Source organism: Rhyacophila brunnea, unplaced genomic scaffold (genome assembly GCF_057557595.1).
Source record: "Rhyacophila brunnea isolate RB1 unplaced genomic scaffold, BYU_Rbru_1.0 scaffold_20, whole genome shotgun sequence".
NCBI lineage: Eukaryota > Metazoa > Arthropoda > Insecta > Trichoptera > Rhyacophilidae > Rhyacophila > Rhyacophila brunnea.
This window is the reverse complement of record NW_028232860.1, coordinates 28,465,104-28,491,633: the sequence shown is the minus strand read 5'-3', so window position 1 is coordinate 28,491,633 and position 26,530 is coordinate 28,465,104. Positions and strand designations below refer to the sequence as shown.

The window sequence follows — 26,530 nt, the reverse complement described above, 5'->3', positions numbered from 1 at the left end:
CACTTACCAGTCATACCAGTCATATGCTTTGAATTGGATATACATAGTAATTAATTTAAAGATAATATGTTTTTTTCTAAAAAAAAATACTGACTAGGCTAATGACAACTTTTCAGTTTATCTTTTCTCATATTCATTATGATTTAACTTTCATAGTTTCAATTATAATAATTATTATGACATTTTAATAACCTTACTTCAAAGTTATTATTATGATAACGATGTTTCTTTTTCTACGATTTCCACAAACGATCGGGGGTGGAAAGAAGAGCGTAGAAATGTGCTTATCGAAGCAGAAACGGGATGTTCCATTATGCTTTCCATTCCGTGGAATTTCCACAACTAGATCAAGGCGATAATCTGATGGGGTGATGGCAATGGCGTCGCTCGAATCGTTCAATAGGGGGGGATAACTTAATCATTATTATCAGCATTTATCTGGCCATTATTGGACAGAATCTCACCGATCATATTATTGATCGTCTTTTGGAAGATATTATATGTTTAATATCCCTTACATTAACCGAATAAATTATGTCACAGTTTATTATATTTATGTTTATTATTATGTTTATTATATGTAAAAATTTAGCATTTAAAACATATTTAAAGAAAATAATAAATATAAAATTTCAAAAAAAAATTACATATTTGGGTCTTAATAAATCATTACATTAAAAAAAATAAGCTTTGATCATTGAATCGATGAGTATTTTTGATGAATGATGATTAGATGAATTATAAGAACAGTATTAATATATATTTTCAATGAAATAATCGCAAATACGTCATCGTCATAGATAGTGTGTCGTTTCTTTGTTTGTGTCATCAGTGTTTTGACTAAATATTATTATATAAAATTACTGTATTTATATTCATGGAAAATTCCACCATTTATAGTTTAATAAAACGTATACAAAACATGAAAATTTCCATATATTCTCATATTATGACGGTGCAATGCAAATTATCTAAAACTCTATGTGAGTTTCAAAACATGTATTAATGCACGCGATGGCCGAGCGGTTAACACGTCGTCCTGTAATGTCGTAGGTCACGTATTCGAATCCCGGGGGTGGCGATAAAAATCACTTGTTATTTTTATATGTGTCTTGCATTAAGGTTGAGCAAGTGGCTAACATCCATTTCATCGTGACCTTCATAAGATCGGACATATTATAATATATTAGTCTTGATTTTTCTGTCTATCTTTCTGTCTGTACCGCACGAGAATGACCAACTAAATACGTACAATAATTTTACTAACAAACATGCGTAGAGATGTGTGGACAATGTAACTCTTTTATTAGTCTAGACTGTCGAACTACTTCTAATTTTATAGCAATATTTTGCAGTCATGTTGAATCATAAATATCTTTGCATATGCACTTGTGCAACGGTTAAAGTTTACAAACTATTGTATAAATTATTGTTACCGAAAAGGCGTATGTCGATCAGTACTAGTCTTCAACAGGATTATAACCCGTTGCTCACGGACTGAATGTCAAATCACTAACATTACTCTATGTTACATGTACCTATATTCTGACAAAACATCAAAACTAACCACTATATTTTAATTTGCTTTCGTACAGCATATTATGTTTTCTGTAGCTATCAGTTTAATCACACTATAAACTTTCTGGAATTAGCATCAAATCTTGTTGTATTATATATTTCAAACGACTAGCTTTATATATACTTTGAAAACATCATATGCATATACACACTAGAAAAAAATCATTTTGTAGAGAAAATTAATACGACACCCGACGGGACTAGAACCTGTATCTGCTGGATTCGCGCCAGTATGTTTTTCAAATGAAGCTACAGGCATCTTAGTTAATTACGACAACTTTTACTAGTAGTTGTTACATGAAATATTTATCGAATCCAGCAGATACAGGTTCAAGTCCCGTCGGGTGTCGTATTTTTTTCCCTACAAAATGTTTTTTTCTAGTGTAAATATGCATGAGATGTTTTCAAATTATGTATATTCAAAATATAGAATGTTACATTCTCAAATATCGTGTCGTATTCGTTGAATAAAAAAATATCTTATTAAAAAAAGACTAGCTTTAGTTAGAGTCCAAACTCTTTCATTGACTTTTGTCGGTTAGAACAGGGATTTTTATAAGGTACTGAGACAACCTGAGACGGGATGCGGGGCCCTGAAATGGCATATATTTATTACTATTTTTTTTAAAAACCGGTGTGTGTACTTATGTACGCGCATTAGAAGTTATACTTCTTTAGCGTAACAAAACAAAAACAAAACTTGTGATAAACTAGATTCTTTGACTCGCTTTTAATTATCTTGTTAAATTATACACTTAAGAAAAAGGACCGCTTATTTGAAAGCCGTTGGTTTATTTCTATACACTTGAACTTATATTACTAAATTATATAATGGTTTATCGTTGTTTTTATTTTTACAGTAACAACTGCCACTCTGACGTTTAATCGTTTGTTTACGCAAGGAATTGCAAATGGCCGACAATAATAAATTCGCTGCCTAGGCAACGGAACAATTCTAAACTATAATATTATACTGTATAATCGTCACGATTGCAGTGCGTTCGGCTGATAACCGAACAATCGGTGGTTCGAATCCAATCGATCGCGTTTTTTTCGTCTGAAAAAATAAATTATGTGTTACATGTCACACGCCAAAAATACACTCTGATCTGATTTCACAACCTCGCCAAAAGAAGTATTACTTCAAAAATACAAACACAGCCTGCAAGTAAAGTTAAGAATATTTTAAATCATCTAGATTAATATGAACCGAATGTGCCCATAAATAAATAGCCTAATCCAAATAACCCAAGTATTAACTCTGATCCCACCGTATGATATCACAGTCTGCCTTTCTGAAATTATTGTTTCTCACAGCTAATTTGTACACAAAATAAATGTGAGTTAATGTTGGATTTTTTCGTCTAAGTATATTTGGCCGTGAAACGCTGAGTCTGGATTGTTTCCGGAGGGTGGCATAAATACAAGTATCAATATTTAAGTTATGTTACCATTAAACCATTGTCCATATTACCTTCATTGAAGGTGTTTCTGAAGCACTACTCTACCTTCGAACCCCTACCTTGTATATCACTACTTAATATTAATAAAACATTTGCAAAATGGCTCAAGGTTTGCTTGCTTACTGCCCTTGGCCCACAAGTCGACTTGACAGATCGAGTAATCCCATTATTTCCTATACGTGACTATTCTGTCGGTTGTGCATTATTTACCCCTACAATATTATATTCGTAAGGTCGTGAGGGGATGTGAGTAACGCACAATATTATAAGACAGGTAGAGCCGCGTCACTGTAGACACATGCAAATTTCACATTATTTGAGCTAATATACGAATGATGTTTTCAAATTATGTATGTTCAATAATTTATATTATATAGAATGTTACATTCTCAAATCTTGTGAATTATTTGTTGAATAAAAGAAGCAGTTTATTAAATTATTAGCAAGTACAAGTAGGTACGTTATAAAGACTAAATATTTGAAGTGATTCGTGACGTCAATTAAAGGATTTATTTAATAGATACCTAGCTTGATTAAATCAACAAGCAAATTTAAGGCTATACCGTTGAGACATGGTCTAAAAAGATCGTGGCTAGGCGATGCGCGGATTGTGCAAATGACACGTGCCGAACGAAATATAATTTGTCATACAAAGCCAACATGCGTCCATTTAATGTTCTATTTATTGTTCTATTAGTAACAATAATAATATATTCATTGACATGTTTTCTTTTTCAAGTAAATGGGTAACGTTTTTTAGTCATCTTCACACTTCACATTTAAGAGTCAATACCTCCGTCACCATCACGAAACAAATTGACGTGTTCACAGCTCGACGTTCGCTCTCCGATTGCTAGCGAGTGCAAAATTTCGTCGCACCTATAGTTGAAAATTATTTGCCGTTTCACTGAAGTACCGTCTTAACGTAATTTGATAAACATTTCATGTAAAAACTACAAGATAAATTCGTCGTAATTAAGTAGAATGCCCGTCGCTTAATTGAAAAAGCACACTGGCTAGAATCCAACCGTTAAAGGTTCAAGTCCCGTCAGGTGTCGTATTTTTTTCTAATAATTGTGGGTATATGCATGAGATCTTTTTCAATTATGTATGTTCAATATAAATAATTATTATTTCAATATATAGAATTAAGATTAATCGTAACATCAACACATGCTTACTTTTTTATGTGTGAAACAGGATTATTAGCATGCATTAGTAAGTACCTATATATTAAATGAGGTGTTTATTATAACCTATTCGGAAAACGAAATCATTGCTATCAAGTTAACGCATAAAAAATCTTAACTTAGAAACTTTTAACTGTCTAGTTTATTAGTCCCCATTATGTTAGTATTTAATAAACTTATTTTCATTTATTTTTTTAGAATCAATACATTGCGATAGTGTATTCATTTTTTTTCAATAGGTAACCCATTTACTTGATTACTAGCTACAGTAATAATGATACATATATCGTATTCTATTAAGGAAATCACCGCTATCATAAATATCGGATTATCGATAATGTACTTTACCATGTAATTTTTCGGTACAGCTGATTTTAAACATAATTTATTTTGATTTTAATGTCATTAAGTGTTTTGACGTTACGTACTGATTCGATTCTGGTATAGTTTACTAAAAAATATATCACAGGGGCAAAAGGCTTCTTACAACCATTTAAGCTACAGTTATATTAGATCTTATACGAGGTATAAATGAGAACTCTGCCATTCTGGGCAGTGTTGACCTATGTGTCCCTGATAACTATCTGTTGTTTATTCTACCAAGGTGCAGAACCAACCTGCCACTGGTAATGCCAATTGGGAGGGCGATAATTATGTGTTCAACGAAATTGCTGCGGGTGTTGATATATTCCACCTACGTGAGGATGAGTATAGGTGGACGTTGTTTTATAAATTCTTAAAATAGGGTCTGCTTAACTCATCCGGTGTACTTCCTTGTACCTATCTAATTTATATTATTTGTATTTACACATTTATACTGTTTAATAAACAATGACATTTAATATGGACGAATCACGTGGAAAAGAAAATGACACTCACTTTATTGTCGGGTCTGCCGAATGGCATAATCTGTTCTAACGCCATTACAATAAAGGTGATATTGCTATAAATTCCTGATGCTTTTTGTTGGGTCTGCCGAATGGTTCGATTACAATAAATGTCATATTGCTATAAATTCCCGATGCTTGATATCGCATAATGGAAATTGCATGACGCCTACCTATACATGCGAATGCGCGAATTTATTTGCTAGCTACTGTATTGAGTGCGTCGTCCATTAATAATGTCATTGTTAATAACATACTATCTATCTCTATACTGATCTATCTCTTTTTATGTAATACTGTTTTATATTTCTTTGTTTCTAAATGTCATGTTATGAACGCCTTAAACTTATAATTTATAATGTCCACAATATGTTAAAAAATAAATAAATTGAAATTAAATTGAAAATAACCGTTAATGCGTTATCTTGATATAAAAATATGACTTACAAAATTATGAATGCACTAAAAAAATCATTACAAAAAAAGTATCCCCATAAACAGCGATTATTTTAAACTTAGAACACGACAAAGTATAATTTAATTGACCACATTTGGGTCGCTTGTAGATTACGAATCGTTTTGCGATTGTTGTTTAGTTTTAATAATAAGTATAATCTCTATAACTATGCACTATGCACTAGAGATGGGAAAACTGGTCGATTTTGAAGACTAGTATACGTACTACCAGTATAAAAAAAATACTTAGTATAGAAACTTATTCCAAAATACTTACTAGTATTTGGAATACTATATAGAGCGTTTGGCGTGCGTAAAAGTTTCATACTCAACTGAAACTAAAACCAACTTCATATTAGTATTTGAAATACGTATCGGCTCAGTGAACTCAGACTGTGACATATCGGCCTCAATAGAATCGCTAAAAATACTCTGAGCTCCGCTTGTCGAATAGTCCCATTTATTATATAATTTTAAACACATTTTAAATTTATGAGTTGTTTTTCTGTTAAGTTACAATATTATAGTTAATAAAAATGAATAATAGTGTTTTTTTTTAATTCTAAACATGTTTTGAGCGGTCATATAACAAGTCTAAGCCTGTGCGTCATCTCACCACTGTGCTGCGACACAAAATGTATGACCTATTATTCATACATTCGAACGCAATAAACTAATAAATTAAAATATACCTATATTCAAGTGCTATTTCGTTCGCGCGCATTTGTCAATAGTGTTGAAAGTCTACCAACTGGCGAGTGCACATAACAGCGACTCGCGATGATATCATCACAAGTTTTTTGGAATAAAGTTATTGGGCCACATATACTGAGTATGGGTAGTTTCATCCGAAACTTGAGTACACAAACTGGTGACAGTATTTCCAACTCACCTCTACTGTGCACTATGCACTAAAAAAGCATTACGAAAAAATTATCTCAGCATTAAAATTATCATAATAAACAGCGTTTGCTTTAAGCTTAGAACACGACAAAGTATGATGTAATATGGTTGATGATTACTTTAATCAATAATACTTACAAACGTCTACGCAAATAGATTAAATTGAAAAAACTATAAACAACATCAAAACTGAGTTGGTACTGAAACTTTCCCTTAAATACGTTTTCCCAAAGAAAAGGGTTCAGTGGTAGGAAATAAGGCTTTTTACGATCCCTACTATTATACAGCGAACTTTATGACAGAGCCTTTATAACCGTTGTTTGCATTCGACCTTAAAAGCAACAACTTTACTTTACTTTGTTTTCGGTTCATTTTTTTTCACGCTTTTAAATTTGACAATTCTTTTTTATTAAGATGGAGTCGCGCATTGTCTTTTAGTGCTACTTGTTGTTGCTTCTTCTTTTATTTTAAAATATTAAAAAGAGTATTACTTTAATCCATTTTTATTTATGTATAATATAAACAATGAGGTTTTTTTTTTAATATTTCTTTGACCATATTCGCTTCTCAGTTAGAGGATGTAGACGGCACACAGTGCCTAGAGACCGAAAAGTTTAACGTGAAGCTTCGCGGAGGCGCTCGTATTGTTTTCGATTTCAAAGTATTGTGATAGTATTACCAGGTTTGGAAGATATTATTTCCCACTTCCTTACATAGGTATATATTTTCGCAAATTTCAAATACAATGATATTATACATTTTTTTCCAATAACTTAGGATAAATTTTATATGGTAACATTAAAATTTCAAGTTTGTTTTGTACCTGTCATCACGGCAACTCTTTTGATAACGTTGTTGAAGGGCCGAATGAGTTTATTTTGTCGTTTTTCAAAACTTTTGCTACGTCTAAATACTTGATACCGCACACTTATAAGAATCGTCAAATGCTTTCAAGGTGAGGGGAAAAGGAGAAGATTCTAGGTCTTCATGCCACCGCACACCAACTGAAACTTTTCGCACTCTACAAGAATCCCTGTTACTCGCCTGTCTTCTTTCATCTTCCCAAGACATGCCAGTATCAACGATGAATATATTTCACATATTTTAGGCTGTTACAAGTCGCACCGTGAGTGTAAAACCAAGACATGTGCATTTTTTTTTTAATTTCGAGATTAAATGCGAAACAACTGCAAAAGTCGTGAACTTGATAATGTAAAAGTGAAGTAACTGAAATAACATGCAATATAATGTAGATATAAACCAAATATTATGGTTTTTTTTAGAAACTCTATTTGTCCGAACAAAACGAAGACTTCAAACCCTAATGTCTCCAAAATATGTCTTTTGCACATGTCTTGGTTTTACACTCACGATGCGAAGTATGTTTTGTAGAAGGGTAAATCACACAGATGATAAAGAAAAACTATCTTCTATATGAATGCTTTTATGTAATAATAGCTACCCGGAACTACTTTATATAAGAGTAAATATGGTGTGGCGTCAGATTTATTATTTAGTAGTGGAAAAAAATTGATATACCTAGTAAAATTTTTAAATTTTGATTTTAATATTACATAAAAGTGTATCTAATATTATATTATAGATATCTGTTAAAATAAAATTTGTTTAGCTTGCGTTCTTCACGCGCAATTTAGATGGCAATTCTTAGACGCTGGGTGAAAAAGTCGACAGAGAAAATACATTTTAAAATTTCTGATGGCACCGAAGTTTTTGTGCAGAACTAATAATACCATCGCATGCCTATAGGTAGGTGCAATCACTTCGATGTAGTGTTATTTAAATATTTTTAAAGCAGCTTGTTTAACTAGCCCACTCCACACAATATTTTATTAGATAAACAATAATTGAGTCGTAGTTATTTTTGAATTAAATATATCAAGTGATTCTAAAGGCATTAATCTATATAAATAAAAATAGTTGGCTATCATAAGCCACTTTAAACAGTGTGAAAATCGTTGAAAAAGTTGACTGTGGTGTCATAACTCACATTTTTCAATGAATTGTGGCAGAAATGAAGTTCTGTCATCGAGGCCTTTCTAACCAATCAAGGAGCTATATTTCTCATAGTGTACTATGTATTTGCAGCCTTAGGATTTTTATATAAGTATATATTTAAAAAAGAAAAATGTAAATCGACTCACTCACTCATTAATATGCAAGGGAGTTGTGCTTTAGTGGTTTAGTGGTATTTGCGATTATCTCAAAACTTGATTTTTGGTATGGTATTTGAGTTATTACTCTAGGCAACTCAACTATGCTTATTATACGTGAAAAAACTGAATTAAAAAATATCATTTGTAGACAAAAAATACATTTGTTGCATCAGTGCATTAAGTCATGAATGTCGAAAAGAGGACGAAAACGAGTATTATCGCCCAAATATTATACGTTTGTTTAAAATGATGAATGACATTGAGAGAGTGTGGTAAATAACTAATAGTTTTAATGCTGAATAGTAGAGCACAGCCTATTTGATGTTGGACATGCCGTTACTATAGGATAGTAGATAGATTAATATGAACGTGTGTTAGACTTCCAGAAAGTTCGAAGTATCGTTGAATTGTTAACTAACTATAAATGATTATATTCTGTGCGCTTGCAGTATTGAAAGCATTACATCGTCAGTCAATATGTTTATTTTATAATACTTAACAACACTGTACATGAACAATAAGTTGACCACGCGGACGATTTCACAAATTAGTTTAGTAAACTATTAATTACATTGGTACTTATTGTAATATTGAAGAAACTTCATAATCACTATAACAATACAAAACAGTAGTATTGTGTACTAACCACTAATTTGTTTAACTGCAAATTAAGTTTAGTAAATATATTGGAGGAGTATGTTCTGTATAATTTTAAATAGTACGAGTTTACAGCCAATTAAATGAGTAAAAAGTTTGAACCTTTTTGAACCTATCCTAACCTAACCGGAAAAAATCTTTTTTTTAAACGGTACATGTTCAAACACGAGCGTTAATATGGTCTTACTCCCTACTTCATTTATCGTTTGTCAATGTATGGCTACGGCCGTGTGTTGTAGCTTAACCAGTGCCAATAGAAATGGCGTATTTCAAAAAAATACTACCTTATTCTTAGGTCAATAATTATTATAAAACAATCATTATTCATATAATGGTTATTACATTTGAATGGTCAAAGACATAGCTTATAATCAGTATCTTTAGAATTATCTTCAAATGTGTTAATCGTGCCCATTTTTTGAATAATAAAATGCCTAATTTTTGTCAAATTTGGGGTCACAGAGATTATAAAATATAATTTTTTATCGTAAATATTTCACTATATAATGTTAACATTAATTTTACTAATGGTTTTATTAATGTTTTTAAAAATTAATAAATCTAAAAAATCTTAACACCACTGCACATGGATGTACTGAAATATGACTATATTCTAAAATATTAGATCGAGAGGTTTAAAAGAATACTATTTTATGTCATAAAAACACACTATGCAGTCATCAAATGTTTAAAAGAAATATAAAGGATAATAAGGCTTCAAATTGATATAAATAGATTATCTATAACGTTTAAGGAATATCCAGGATCATGCTCTGAAAATACCATAAAACCTCCATTTTGACCTACGCGGCGCACTTGGTCCCTTAAGTTAATAGTATTTATTTGATTAAACATAAAAACACTTTGTTATTATAATTATTATCATTAGTCTTATTGCAAAGACGGCTGGTATAGGCTTAAAGATTTTCTCCCTTCACGATTTTCCCGTTTTTTTTTTAAATATATTATTTATTTATGTTGACGTTGCGAATTTTTCGCTCGAAGACAATTTTTCATATTCCGCGGCCGATAAAAAAATGCCGAGGAAAAGAGCCCAAATTATAATCCGGAAGTTATGAGCCGAGATAACAGAAACCTTTTCTCACAGTATATGAGTACAGCAATGTTATTATGTGTTGTTTCTCATGGTCCCTATCATCAGACAATTCATACAAATTGTTATTATACGAATAATGCAGTCATGGGTATGTAGTATTACATAGATGATTAAAAATTTGAATTTTTATTGAGACATCATAACTTATGATTGAACTTGCAAAAAATAATAAGAACAATATTTGTTGCATCACCCCATTCATCAGGGTGAAAAGAAACCCGGTTTTTATAAATGTTTATTTTGCATAAAAGTATTTCTATTAAACAAAAATAACCCAACACACAAATTTTACATATTTTATCAACGAATACTTTTTTTCTTTATTTCCTATTTTTTATTTAATTACTACCTTAAAAATATAAGTTTTAATGAATAATTGTATGTGTGTGTTTGTGGGGGTGGGGGTGTAAATTTACCGCACCGGGTGACATCAACCCTAGTTACATCCACTGCTCAGATGCGTTGATGATCCGCACACACAATAGAAAAGTTAGAGGGAACATTGGTCATAAGCAGAGGTTGGAGCGGACACTTTTTTGGGTTGCTCCGCTCCGGGACCTAATACTCGCTCCAGCTCCGCTCCAAGGTCTGGTTTGCTCCGGATAAAAAGTTTTAATAGGTATCATTACTTATACACTTATACAAAATAAAAAATGAGTAGTTATGAAATAAGCTTTATTATTCGTCCTTTTCATTATTAACTCTATTAAACAAAATTTCCGATAGCAAATCGTCGTTTATTATCTACCTCTTCTGTCATAAAAGTGAAGTTATTTATCACTCTACAGTGTTGCCGTATTTCAAACAATTCCAGTGTTGCAATTCAAGTGTTAAATATAATATTTTAATTGGATTAGGACGAATATTTAATGATAAAAAAATATCCGGAGCAGTGGAGCACTACACATTTTCGGTGCTCTGGCTCCGCTCCTGCTCCGAGATCTGCTCCAACGCTTTGATCATAAGTGCATTCCTGATACGCTTCTCTTTTTAAGGGCACATACAGACACAACCGCTAAGCGCAGAGCTGTAAATAGAACCGGAACAGAACCTGAAACCCTAACACCTCGGTGTGAGCATTCAAGATGTGCTTATATTATGATGCATACGGGGCTTGGAAGAGTCCCAACTTCGCTAGTGTAGTATGATTCAGGACCACAAACCACATTATCAAATGGTGTAACCTGAATGCCTTTCCCACAGGAGTTTCAGTCAAACAAAAAGCCAAACCGGAGGTTGTTGTATGAATTGATTGAATTAATTTGTTATAGGACTATTTCTGTGTTTTTCTATTTGATCAACACATCTTTTACCATCGCCATATGATTACATAATAATATGTATATATATTAGACATACGCCATACGAAACTAGTTATTAAAAAATCATTTTTTTCCTTACTAATGGGGTTCAATACTTACATCGCTGTGTCCATATGCATCAACTTGGTAAGAATATTTTAAAATATATCTATAACAATGTTAATGGAAGCGAAACCCGAAACAGAAACCAAGCCGTAAGTTCTAACAGCTCTGATTGCAAGAAACCGTTAAATTGATTTTGTCACTTTCTTTATGTCGACGTTTACACACACAACATCTCTGCGTCGAACACGTGCGACTTTTATTAGCTTGGCTGAATAGTAGTTAGGCCTGTGTAACTTCCAATACCATCCATTTATCACACAAATAGTTTCGCTTGTTCTACACAGCAACGCTATACTATGTGCGAATGTCCCATATTAGTAACAATACGAAAAATTCAGCCCGGTACGTATAAAAACCAGGGGTGACTGTATCTTAATAATTTGCAATATAATACCTATATTAAAAATAATGTTACCTTGCATCGCTCACATCCAAAAAATTGCCTTTTGCGTCGATCCGCTTAAGGTGGCGAATTTTGGATTACATTATGTTTAAAAAAAATACGCTAAATCACGTTTACGTTTGTGAAACAAAAATATATAATATTATATACTTACTTATATAAACAGATAAATTTATTATATACAATACAGAAAGTTTTCGGTGAATAAAAAATATATTTTTTTAATATAATATTGTAACCGTATAACTTCACGTGTCTGAAAGCTTGTAACGTATGCAGTTTACCGCATCACACTTCACCGTGAAATATTGTACCGGAAGTTATATAATATGGTCGTATATTAAAGACCGTCCAACTTCTTTGGGTCGTATAGTACTGAGATAAAATTCATGTTTAAATAAAACACGGTTCTTGTCGGTTTACAGGAAGCCAGCGGCAAACAAGCCTATGTACTGGATTGTTGGTTAGGTTAGGTTAGTATCTAATAAAATTTGAACATTATTGTCTGCAATGCTCCACAAACAACGCGTATTTTTTTCATCTCAGTGCTATAGAGATGAGCGTATAGTATCTGGTCATCTCTTTTCGGTAATAAAGCTCACGGCGAAATGTAATACTTACAATTTACATGTTACCAAAATGAACAGCTCAATTAGACCAATATACATATTCAGTAATCTACAACCCAATGTGAATTTTCAGCGGCTATAAAACACGGCTTCACTAATTCTATCTGTATATTTATGCGCATTGGTGAAAGAATTCGATTCAGACAAACCCAAGAATAATTTTATTGCCATTTAACAAATTAGTTATTTCCAAAACTATTACATTTTAACAAAAAACATATTATCTATGTCAAAAACAACTAAGTCCTTCATTGAATGTTTCAGTGGCGATGGGTGGAGGTAGGCTGTTAAGATTCGAGATAAATAGTGCACACTAAACTTTGTCAGTCAACGTATTTGTTTTCATTGAACTAAGACTACAATGTGTATATTGTGTTTGTTAGTATTTTCAATTCAATTAAACCCTGCCTAATCCAAGCAATAGTAGATATTAGTAAAAAAATATTCGTTTATATCTAAAATTATGCCATTAAACCATACATCATTTATATATTTTATAGACTGTTTTTATCGATTGTGGTTTGATTTACGCAGGGCTTAATGAACTTAAAAAAAACTAACCAACACCATCTATAATATTATGTATTCGTAATTCAACGAAAACAAATAAGTATGTCTGAAAAAGTGTGTACTAGTTTTGTCGAATCGCCCATAGCATACCTAAAATATTATGGTTTGGTCTAGGCAAAGTTTAATTGAATTTAAAAAACTAACCAGTACCATATGCAAATAATATTATATTCTTAGTTCATTGAAAAAAAGTAAGTACCTATAACTGACAAAGTTTAGTATGCACTATTTATGTCGGATCTTAACACTCTACCTCCACCTTTTGCCACCAATATGTTTTCATGCCTTACTGAAGCATTTTGATGAGGTGGCCGCGCGGCATAAGCGTTGGACTACAAAGCCGTGGGTCCCAGGTTCGAATCCTGGGTCTGGCAAGTACAAAAATTGTTTTTCAATTTGTGTGTGTCAGGGTATGGACCTAATAGGTTGAGCAAGTGGCTGACATCCATTTCTCGTAAAAAACAAAATCTGTCAATACAAACCTCCACTCTGTGGAGGCCCATATGATCCTATCAGGATCGGACATGGTCGAAAAAAAAAAAAAAAAAAAAACAGTACTTAGTAAATTATTTCTAAAGCTCATTTTATGAGTAGATACAAAAACTCTTCTTTAGACCAGTACCTTCTGCAAATTATATTCTTAGTTCAATGAAAAGAAATAAGTATGACTGAAAAAGTTTAGTATGCACTATTTATGTCGGATCTTATCAGCCTACCTCCACCCTTCGCCACTGATATGTTTCCATCCTTTACTGAAGAGTTTTTAGGTGAGTAAACAGTACTTAGTAAATTATTTCTAAAGCTCATTTTATGAGTAGATAGGTACTAAAAACTTTTCTTTGGACGTAATAAGCAAGCTCGATTTATATCGCCTACTCCGAGTATAAACATGCAACTTACTTCAGTAAGCCAATCACTTGTGTCAATAGTTAGTGATGGGGAAACTCAGGCATGTAAACGGTGAAGAAATATTTAACTTAAAAAACATCGCATCGAGTATTTATAGTTTACACGATACGGTTTTTTTACGTGGACGTGAAAATGTTATTTATTTTCTGTTGATAATCGTTAAATAAACCGAAGATATTAGGAACATTCTTTTCGCGATAAGTTAAATTGTAATCCATCTTAAATATTAATTTGACCATATGAGCTAGATATGTCTTATAATAAAAATTCTAACACACTTATTTTTATAAAATACCCATTCAATTAGGTAACTACGAGTATGTTAATATGTTCGTAAAATTATCGGGCGCTCCGGTTCGTAAAAAATCAATTTCGAGCGCTGGCGCACATTGACAATAATAGTATGTACACGCGGCCACTGTACCGAACAGTAAAATAACTATATGAGTAAAATAATGCTTGATTCGGTATCCCGCAAATCTACGTCCTTTGGGACTGTCCACTTATGGGCCCCGAACATACGGAGTTGTTTGCCCGGGTCCGACCCCATTCGGGCCCAATAAGACACGCGGACATGGTGGCAACCTAGGCCAATTTTGCGGCCTTTACTAAATTCGCCAGACCGTACGGGAAGCGGGACACTTCGGTGCAAGGTTGCATCACCAGTCCCGTGCCCAGGGCTTGAAATGGACCGGAACGCACTGGAGCGCCGCGGTTCGTAAAATTCCTAAAATTATCGGTCCGTCTCGTGGACATTTTAAATTGACAGTGAGCTAGATTTGCCATTTAATGTAAAAATCTAAAAGTTTTTTTCACACTGGTAACCTCGATAAATTTCACGATAATTTTCAAAATTTGTTTGACCAAAAATTATTTTAATCGAAATTTAATAAGGTTGCCAGCAACTTGTTTCCAATGTGGACACGGCATAACGCATTTATTTTTATACAATACACAAGCAATTAAATAACTATGTTAACATTTTCATAAAATATTGAGCGCTCCGGTTCGTAAAATATTCCATTTCGATCGCTGCCCGTGCTTCTCTGCTCGGGTCAAAATGAGGGCTTAAATGCTTTGATCTGGCACATGTAAGGGATTTATGTTAGGCGGTCGCGCATCGATGTGGCTGCATATACATAACGAGGTGGGAGTTTTACACACCATCCCGTAAATCTATGGTTAACTCAATGATCATTTTATAATGTCGAAGGAAGACCAAAAAAATGTTTTCCATCACTAGTTTATTTGTTCGTACTCTTAGCTGATTGCAAACAGTGGCCATGTCAACAACTTTTGCAGTGTACCTACATAGTTGTTTACTGCATGTTAATATTGCTTTTAGAGCATCAAATAGTCTCTATATATTATTATACAGCAGGTTAAATTAGATATTACTTGTAATAACATAATTTGACAAAATATGTAGGTTGATTTGTAAGGATCAGTATGCGAAGGATGACTTTTGGAAGTAAGTAGGCTATGTAGATCATAATTTCTACATATCGCACCCGGGGAATAATAGTGACACAACTCGAAAAACTTATTTTTGCAGGAGAGCAGTTTGAATATTTTATTTTGGTGTGTTAAAATCAGTTTTTTTTTTAAATCTTATACTTTATAATAGCGTAAAGTTCGCACACTTGAGTCATCTCATTTTGAATGTTATCCGCAATAACAATGGCACAATGATCATTGTGCCACTATTTCTGCTTGAATTCAAGTAACATGTTATACCTAATATGATAATGACAAAAATGCTTTTAAGGCCACCATTATATTTTTAAGAATTATGCCGCTATTTGTGTGGATATAAATGATATCCTGGAACATTTCTGCATACTTAACTCAAAAATGACAAATTTGGACTTGTGCCACTAATATTCCCCGGGTGCGATATATACAGTCGAACTTGGTTATTACGATCACGGAAATAGCGAGATCTCAAATGTTATGAGGAAACATTCGTTGACATTTTAGTTTATGATTTTTTCCATACATTTATCCACTTTTATAACGAGCTACTTCTCGGGTATACCTAGCAAAACTGTTAATGTGTTGATCGTTTAAAAACAACATTTTTGACCCTACGCAATAAAATCAGACCGATGCCGCCGGGATCGGATTACGTTTATGACACTAGTGAAGTGTCTAAGTACCTAATTGGTGTTTTCACCGACAACATTAAAAAGTATCCACTAGCTTTGTGAAGTCAGTAGGTACTGATACCGGGAGGAAAGAGGAGCTCACATGTCTTCTGGGTAGATGTCCTGATCCGGTATCACTTCGGGTTGCAGGTCATGTGTGGACATCAGGATACATAATTCAAGATAAAACACGTCTTTGATTTGACAGTCCCACGTGGAACTACATTTATTTACGCTAGGGCATAGGCAAACATTGATAATATTACATCGTTTTACATCTAAAGAGGTCTTAAATTAGTTACCGCACTGTCTTTATATTAGGGGTCGGTTTATCATTATTATCGCTCACTAGGGAATTGATTAACTTTTGTTGGGTTTTTGCGCGAGTCACCGATTGGTATTACAACGATTACGGGTTATTGACGATTGATTTAAAAATGGGCCGGGAGCGTCATTAATTGCGCGGGGGCACGCCTCACGCCCCTCCGGCGTGAAACTTATTTCATGTTATCGCTTTGGTAGGTAGGTCCGGACTGACTTTTCTTTTCAAAAGCATCTTTTAATTTTGGCGGGTCCATTCTACGGAGGGGAAGAGAGAGGGGAAGAGAGAGGGGAAGGTTACTGAATAACGGTACTTCACTTGGCCGCTCGATCCCGTGCTAGGTAAAAAAAATTATGCACCCTTGTCCCTCGTCGGCACGCTGCTTCGGCCGACAGAATGCGTTTTGCAATTATTATTACGTGGATCAGGGAAGCTAAACTTTTAGCCGGGGGCGTTTTGATTAGGTTGTGGATTTGTGATTTGAAACTGCGGACCAAGGGTTTTTTTTGTCTGGTGACAGTACCTACCAGCGCCGGCCTCTTTTGTAGTTTATAAATGCCATGTTTGTTTCGTGGATTTTACGATGGTTTTCAGATTTTTTATGTTCTATGCTTAAATAGAACGTGCCGCGAAAAATGTTATGTAAAGATATAACGAGTAATGCCTATAACGAGCAAATTCAGTCAGTCCCATCGTCCTCGTAATAACCAAGTTCGACTGTATATACTATTCAGTCATACTTACAGGACTTAAGAAGATAATAATGTTAACACTTATTAACTTGCAAAGTTTGGTAGGTATAACATAATCTGAAACTTGGGAGGCCCTATGACAGTACGACGCTGTTAACGGTGAGCAGGCTTTTTTTTGAAGCAATTGAATTTGAAAACCCAAATCTTTTTGCAAAATTCGTTGTAATGAACGTCTGGAAATGTTTAATTGTTGCGAACGGTGACGAGTGAAAGTGCTCGGTTCATTATTTGTGACACTATCTCTTACAGCATATATACTTCCCCTAGAATGAACTGGACGATGACAAATTGCTGTGTGCTTGTTTTAAACAGAACCACTTTCTTCGAATTTCTTGATTAAATTCTTAACTGCATTTAATGTTGGCACATGATTTCACAGCACGATTTCTAATATTTTCAACCGTTCTGCAATCGTGTAATTAATTTATAGGTTATTTAGATGACGTATATCTATTCCAAATTAAGTTTGACAGCCGAAAAATGGCGGCAAATTTTAAATTTCAGTTCTTGTTTCGCCAACCTATATACTGTGTAATAATCTTTGATCATACATGTATATTTATTGTCTTATCATTAACACACCCGTGGATTTCCGAAAAATACAGACATATATTGTGATAGGTGTCTGTTGGCTGTTATTCGAATCGAAAAATCAATTGTTTGTTTTCTTTTATTTCCAGAATACTGTCGATAAATTAGTCCAGAGAGCAAACGCCTCAATTTTGATCGGAACCTCTTCGTGGAAAGAGCAATTCGTAGAAGCACTTACAGTAAGCGCAGGTAATGTATTTTTATATAATAATTGTATATATACTAACTGATTTCACAATAATGTATTTTATAATAAATTACAGTAATTAAATTATATATATATATATACATTTATTAAATTCTAATTGTTGTGTCAGCTGAACATTCGCATACATATTGTGTGTATCTATATTATATATATATATGTTGTTTTGTGGTAATATTAAAGATTTATTTAACTAAGTAAATTAAATGTACATTCTGACATGATCATAATAAAATAATTTCAAATGAGGTACGTTTTACTTATCTATTCTGTATAGTATTGAGTAAATAAAATGAGTTTGCAGTTGAAATTGATAGTCTATAATAATATTGTAATATTGAGCCCTTCTCCGGAAAAAGAGCGTTATTGCGATAGCGCCAGTTTTCAGAAAATCAGTTAAAATTTCGTGACATAAACTGGCGCATCGTGAATAAATGATATTATCTCAAAGTAAAGCTTTCAAAATATTACTAGTTTTCCGGGAAGAGGCTCAATTATAAATATTACAAAAAATAATTGTTAAATTAACAACTCAATCGTAACAAGTAATGTATATTTCATTATGATCATGATAGTACCTATTTTTATATAATATATATATATATAATAAAACCACCTCTTTCATAAGAACGAAATATACCCACAGTCAATTATTCAAATATTAATTATTTATTATAATATTTGAGACAGATAATAAATACATTTTAATTCAAAATTATTATTGAATTACGGTTTTATTTCGGTATTTTGGCTATCATCGTGTGTTGCTGTCAAGAACATTTTAAAATCACTTCAAGCTCTTTTAGCAAAACCAAATATCTAGTTCGACATTATTTATTATAGTTGTATATGTATTATAGGGTATTATTATAGTATAGTCACTATTATAGTGTATCATTATAGTATATTATATTATTATATTATAGTTGGACTTAATTTAGATATTATCATCTAGGACCTTTTATTTACCTCTCAGCAATGCATCGTGCATCCACACATCGTGCATGGATTGGAAAAGGCAAAGATCTCAGGTCTTACAGTTGAATCGAATATACGGTGATAGCAAAAATGCCGAAAAATCAAATGCCGTCTTCAATTCAATCTTCTTATCTTTTCAATTCATTCTTATCATTTCTTGCAATCTATATATTATTTTTTACTTCGTAAGTAACTACATTTTTTTCGAATAAACATAATATTGATATGCAGCCATTTTCACAATTCATTTAAAACATTCAATCTTTTCTTTTAAATTTCTTTCAAAATAGGTCCCACGTACCGTATGAAGGTTACAAAGAAAGAATATTGGGTATCTTAATAATATGTAGATTTTATAAGAAATATTGATTATATTATTTCATTATGACTTGTGCTTTCTCATCCTCAGAATCAACTTTAAAAGACAGAAATAATACAGAATATTTAAAACCATATAATATAATAGTAAATAGGTACAGAGTCCAAAAATGTTGCGATTTCTCTTAAATTTCGAGTCAATTGTAAATTCCAATGGAAAGTTTACCGATTACAATTTTGCTAAACTAATGTTAGATATCAATTAAATTAAATGCATTATGTACATATTGGATATCTTATATGCCAAAATATGGCTATATTCTCTATTTTAAAATACGGTGCTTACAGTAATACGCTCTTACGTTTGACCACGTAATAATGTTAATTTATTTCATAAGAAACGACCACAGTCAAATTTCAACTATGTAATTGTGAATTACGATGGTAGTGCTAGTTATTGATTATCTTCGAATGTAATGCGGTAATCTGTTTTCAATAAATAAAAATTTTCGATTGCATATTATTTCATTAAAATTATTGCTATTTATTTCAATATCCAACCATCATCATTTGCTACAAGCAGTTTATCATATTGCATTCTAAGTGTGAGTAATGACTAACTATCACTACAAGTTTACAGTTTCGTGATTTAGCCTGACTATAATGGACCTTAACCTCACAATAGCATATATATATTTATTACAAAATCTACAAATTGACAAAACTCCCAATGATATCTAAAATTCTTATACGTCATACGGCACCTGGGACCTTAATAAATCAAAAGTTTCTTTATTTTTATCATAATTCGATAAGGTACAATCTATTAAGAATTAATAGTTATATTGTGCTCGATCGAAAAAAACTTTAAATTTAACGTTATTACAAATTAACTATGAATTTATTACATATTACGTATAGTCTCATCAAAATTTTTATAAAATTAATAATCTTCGTTCCAATATAGTTGTAAAAAAGGACCAAAAACTTAAAGGAACCAAAAAAGGTGATTTTTACCCAATATTTAGTTGATTATACGAATTGGCTATCCCATCACACTTCTGCAAAAATTATTATTAAGAAATCACAAAAAAATGTATAAAAAAACAAACAAAATTTTAGATGATTTTTCAGACTGAATCTAATTCTTTTTTTGATATCGTCCGAGTTGTTTAAATTAGATAACTTACAAATTCTGATGATTTCAAAAGATTGAACTTGGTCGCTAAAATCAACTCTATAGAAACAGCATTGAATATTATACTACCTTCATAAAAGTATTATGAAGTTCCACCAAGCACTTTAATTAATTATATCGATAGTAAAGTTATAGTACGTAGATATTTTAGAAAATAATAATTATATTACTTGTTTTATTTTATAATGAAATTTTGAATAGTTTAACTGAATTATAATTGTATAAAAAATACAGTTCGTCGATAAGTATTTCAGTTTTTTATACCATAATAATTGAGGATGAGACCCATGACAATATAAATAAGTTTTGGTAAATACTCAATATCTACTTAATATGTATTTTTTCTCTATATTATTCTATTCATTTTGTCAAAACAAAAGAACTTTTGACATCCGACTTTATACAATGTCTTAACTTTATCATTTTTATTATAAGACATACATTCTTATACTAATATTTACAAAGAATAAAATAAGAATGACTTCGATCATTCCTCATTTTACTTTAAAGAAACGGACATCCAATCTTTAATTTATAGTGTGAAGAGTTTAAGATCCACTACTATCATACTCTACTATACTGTGTTGATTGTAGAATTATAATTCAGTGAAGTTATTTATTTGGCTATAATATACGGTAAATGCTAATTGAAATAATATTTTATAATGCTTTTTAGGCTGGGTTTTGAATTTATTTTGATAAATAAACCACATGTACAGTAGGAATATGCAAAAGGTACGAGGGTGGGTCAATAAGTCCTTAGAAAAGCCGACTGGTGGCGCGACTAGTACTGTAAGCGGTTTGTTTTCATGCAGCGGCACTACCGATTCAGTATGCTGCGAAGTTTCAATCAGATTGGTCGGGTTGTTGTTTTTTATTTTTGTACATTTAAAAAAAAATTTGCTTGTTTACAAAAATGGAGAAAATTGAGTTTAGAGCTGTTATTAAACATTTTAATATAAAAGGGTTAACAGCAAAGGAAATAAAAAATGAGTTGGATTTAGTTCACGGCATATCTGCTCCTTCACTTGCAACTATTTATAACTGGTTAAATGAATTTAAACGTGGTCGTACATCAACAAAGGATGAACCACGCTCAGGACGTCCTGTAGAGGTGACTACACCAGAAATGATCAATAAAATCCACGATATGGTGTTAAGTGACCGAAGATTAAAGTTGAGTGAGATAATTGAGGTTACAGGGATCTCAAAAGGTAGCGTCATTTCTATTTTACATGACAAATTGGGCATGAAAAAAGTGTCTGCAAGATAGGTGCCGCGTTTGCTCACAGTCGACAATAAACGCAATAGGGTGGTGGCCTCTAAAGCCCTGTTGTCGCTCATGCAACGCAATCCGGATGAATTTTTTCGTCGCTTTGTTACTGTAGATGAAACATGGATACACCACTATACTCCCGAGACGAAAGAACAGTCAAAGCAGTGGATTCCGAAAGGCGAACCATGTCCAAAGAAGGCGAAAACCGTAAAATCAGCTGGTAAGGTTATGGCTACTGTATTTTGGGATGCACGTGGAATTATTTTCGTTGACTATTTGGAAAAAGGAAAAACAATAACAGGGGATTATTATGCATCTTTATTGGACCAGCTAAAAAACGAAATTGAAGAAAAACGGCCTCATTTAAACAGGAAAAAAATCCTCTTTCATCAGGACAATGCCCGTGTTCACACATGTTTACGATCAATGGCTAAAATTGAAGAATTGAAGTTCGAATTGGTCGACCACCCACCGTATTCGCCAGATTTAGCCCCCAGTGACTTTTTCCTTTTCCCAAACTTAAAAAAATGGCTAAGTGGACAACGTTTTTTTTCAAATGAAGAAGTCATCGATCGGACAAATGCTTATTTTGAGGACCTTCCGAAAACTTATTTTTCTGACGGTTTAAAAAAAATTGAGAAACGTCTAACCAAGTGTATTGAGCTCCAAGGAGATTATGTTGAGAAATAAAAAAAAAATACAAAAATAAAAACTGTTTTAATGCTTTTTTCTAAGGAATTATTGACCCACCCTCGTATATCTGTATTGCAGATGGCATTGTTTTTAATGCAGCAAAAATACTTTAAACAAAAATAGTGTAAATTGAAAAAGCCCGTGAATTCCGCGAAATAACTATTTCACCACAACAAAAACATTGCGGTATTCATTTTCAGATGTCATCTACGCAGTGGTGTCATTCCAATTTTTTAACAACCAGTTCGCAGTTATATTTAACATTTATATCAAGCTAAAGGCGACATTAAAACACCATTAATTCCGCAGATACTAACTTACTTCTGCATTTAAAACATGTACATTTAGTATGCTTGTAATAAAAAACTTAGTTATCAAAACTTTGAATACAAAAAGTATAACAACTTAGTATGCTTGTAATAAAAAACTTAGTTATCAAAACTTTGAATACAAAAAGTATAACAACTCAAATTAGGAAGAGATACGCCGAGGCAAATATGTTTTAATGATATTTCCTATTGAAAGGGCGACCCTCGTATTCCAATGCATAAAGCACTGACTTCTCATACCAGGGATTCCGGTCTCGATTTCCGATGAGGTGACAATACATTTATGTGATTTTCGCAAGCATGGGTTTTTTTTTGATTGTTTCACTGCTACTGCTACACTATTGTTTCACTTTTTCAATTGGGCAGATTGGCCTGTTGTGGTGTTAATACAAAAAGACACTTCCTAGTATTAATTTTAATCAAACATAATATGAAATACTTAACTCATACAATTTAATCTAGATCGGAACCAGTTTTGTCTTCAATGGCTATTTTTATTCTTTAAATGTTATTGATATTATAAGTGATATTTTTCTTATTAATTAAAATAGCTTTGATTGTGATTAAATTATGTGTAATAAGTATCGTATATTATATTCTGTTTTATTTGAATTAGTACACTCTCTTCTCACCGTTAATTGAATGTTAACACCATTCAAATCACTTAGCAGTGTTTTTTTTTGTAGCAAAGCAAAATTATCTTCACATTGTGTGACATTATTCATGAAATTCAACTGTGTGAGCCACGTACGTTACATAAATGCATTGTCACACTATTCAAACGGTAACAAACGGTTCGCAAATTAAGCGAGCCGAAACGAACTCATCGAATGGCACCCCTGCATTTCCAGCAAAGTGTGGCTAACAAGCAAAATTATTGTGCCCACTTTTTATTTTATCAAAATAAAAATATATTTTTCATGTCCATAATATAAATATTATTATCATGACGTGTCTATTCATAAATTTACTGCAATTTTATTTTGTATAAATATTTGAAAACACTTCTTCACTTCGAGTCCATCATACATAATCGTATAACACCTACGTAGATTAATATTTCATATACATTTATTAATTTTACTAAGGGTCTAATGCATAGTAATATTTGAGTGAGAAATATTCCTCCGTACAAAATTTAAAAAAAAAGTGTCAGCTGTCATATAATAAATTATGTAGTAATAATTTCATGTAGGTACATATTTCTAATTAAGTAGGTATACAAAATTATTTCGAAGAACGATTATCTACGCAAACACGAAAAGCTAACAGTATTGAACTTAATATATTATTTTAATATTATTCAGAATATTAATACATAATGTTGTAAAACTCGCAGTATTATTCGAATACAGGATACACTAAACATGTATTCGAAATGCGTGCATTTATTCAATTAACTACTATTTTTATTAAAGTTTATGTTAATTTAATTATTGATTTAAAATAAATTATTCAATTATTGATATTGAGCATTGTTCAAAAAATACAGAATACCGTGATTTAAACAATAGTAATAGTTAGTTTAGTAAAATTGCATCTATGCATAGAGTTTGTAATTTGTTCGATTTAAATAACATCGATATTCTATGCATCACGCCCTAAGTGCACAAAAATAAGTTTTAATTAAGTAGGTATGCATAATACTCACATGATACTGTGTGGTATATAAGATAAGATTAATTTATTAAAAAAAAAACACTTAAATATACTGGCACTATCATTAATTAGAATCATATAAATAATATATTGACTGAACAGCCGGAAAACCTGACATTTCAGCTGGAAGTTTAGATTTTAATTAAGTACCTGTATTCATATTATTTTAATGTAGTCCTAATGATTCTACATACAGTTACTTTTAAAATAATACTTACTAAGTTATATAGAGCAGCATTGGTAAGTAAGATACTTTTAAGTCCAGATGCTTACTCATACTAAACTTACGTTAACAAGTGGGATAATGATCATAGTATAGTGTGGCGAGAATTAAAAACAAAAATGATAGCTGTCAAAATAAATATATTTCGTACACATCTAAGTAGGTACCGATTATTAACGCAAACATAAAAAATATCTTTAATATAATATATAGCTTACCTACTATATTATTCGAACAATAGAAAACAGTTAGATTTTTTTAGTATGCATAAATTGTGTTAAGTATGTGACATAGTGTTGAAATTCCAATACTATAATTTTAATAGTTATAATGATGTATGTATCCACGATGTATGCATTTATTTAATTAAACCAGTGAAAATTATTTAAAGTTTATCTATGAATTAAATTTATATTGTGCAATTTTCATACTTTGTCTATTGCATGTAAATAAAATGTCTTTTTTTTAAATGGCAACATTTTCTAACGAAAAAGCGACGTTACACCATGTTGTATGCATCTTTTAGCTAATAACAACATAATTGTTAACTATGCATAGCATATCGTCTACATCTTTGCATATGACGCTTAGTTGGTATGACATGATTATATTTGGTAAATTTTATTTATTCAATTAAGTGTACTTAAGCCCACGATGGCCGAGCGGCTTATGCCTTGACTAATAATGTCTCAGGTCCCAAGTTCGACTCCTGGGTCTGGCAAATACGCTCACGCGTATTTCAATTTGTTAATTCTGTTTATACAAACCTCCACACTGTGGTGGCCCATGGGCCATATGATCCTAATAGAATCGAATATGGTCAAAATAAAAAGGAAATAAGTACTTACTAAGGACATCTAGTGACGAAATTATGATTTATTCGATACAAAACATGTTTCTTAAAAAATGTACCTAGTCGAAAATATGTCATAGCAACATTTCATCGATACATTGAATTCAATTTAAAGTTATAGCTAAATAAAATTATTTAATAAATTGTACCGCATAACAAAAAACATGATGCGTCACTGTGTAAAGCACTTTTTGCATAATATGCAGAAATATCCTCTGAAATCACTGTCATAAAATTTCAACTCGACTGTTTTTTGACGCGAAAATTTATAACTCACTTAAAAAGTTAGATGGAAAATTATGCATAGCTGCCTAGTAATGACGATTTTTGTCGGAAAACTTTCCTGAAACAGCAGTTTCATATATTTTTTTATAAATGCCGTAATATTAAATCAATCGACATTTTTAAGGGTCCATTATTAAAAAATCTAGTTTGACTTGTGTAATCGATTTATTTTCTCTTTATGATTAGTTTTGTGGGTACTTTATAATATAATTGGTGGCTTCAAATCAATCTGGAGTTATTATCTCATTGCAGTCACACTTTACTGTGAAATGTTGTATCGGAAATATATTAAAGACCGTCCAACCTCTTTGGGTTGTATAGTACTGTGATAAAATTCA

The 26,530-nt window shown here is 32.0% G+C and overlaps 1 protein-coding gene across 2 annotated transcripts in view; it reads left to right on the top strand.

The window, feature by feature from the left end:
- Calx (sodium/calcium exchanger 3) overlaps window positions 1-26,530 on the top strand; it is a 492,034-nt gene that overhangs the window by 441,238 nt on the left and 24,266 nt on the right. For both annotated transcript variants that reach the window (XM_085948135.1, XM_085948134.1), the window contains exon 5: window positions 18,265-18,364. In XM_085948135.1, the coding sequence (XP_085804261.1) occupies window positions 18,265-18,364 (100 nt within the window). The remainder of the gene's footprint in view (window positions 1-18,264; window positions 18,365-26,530) is intronic.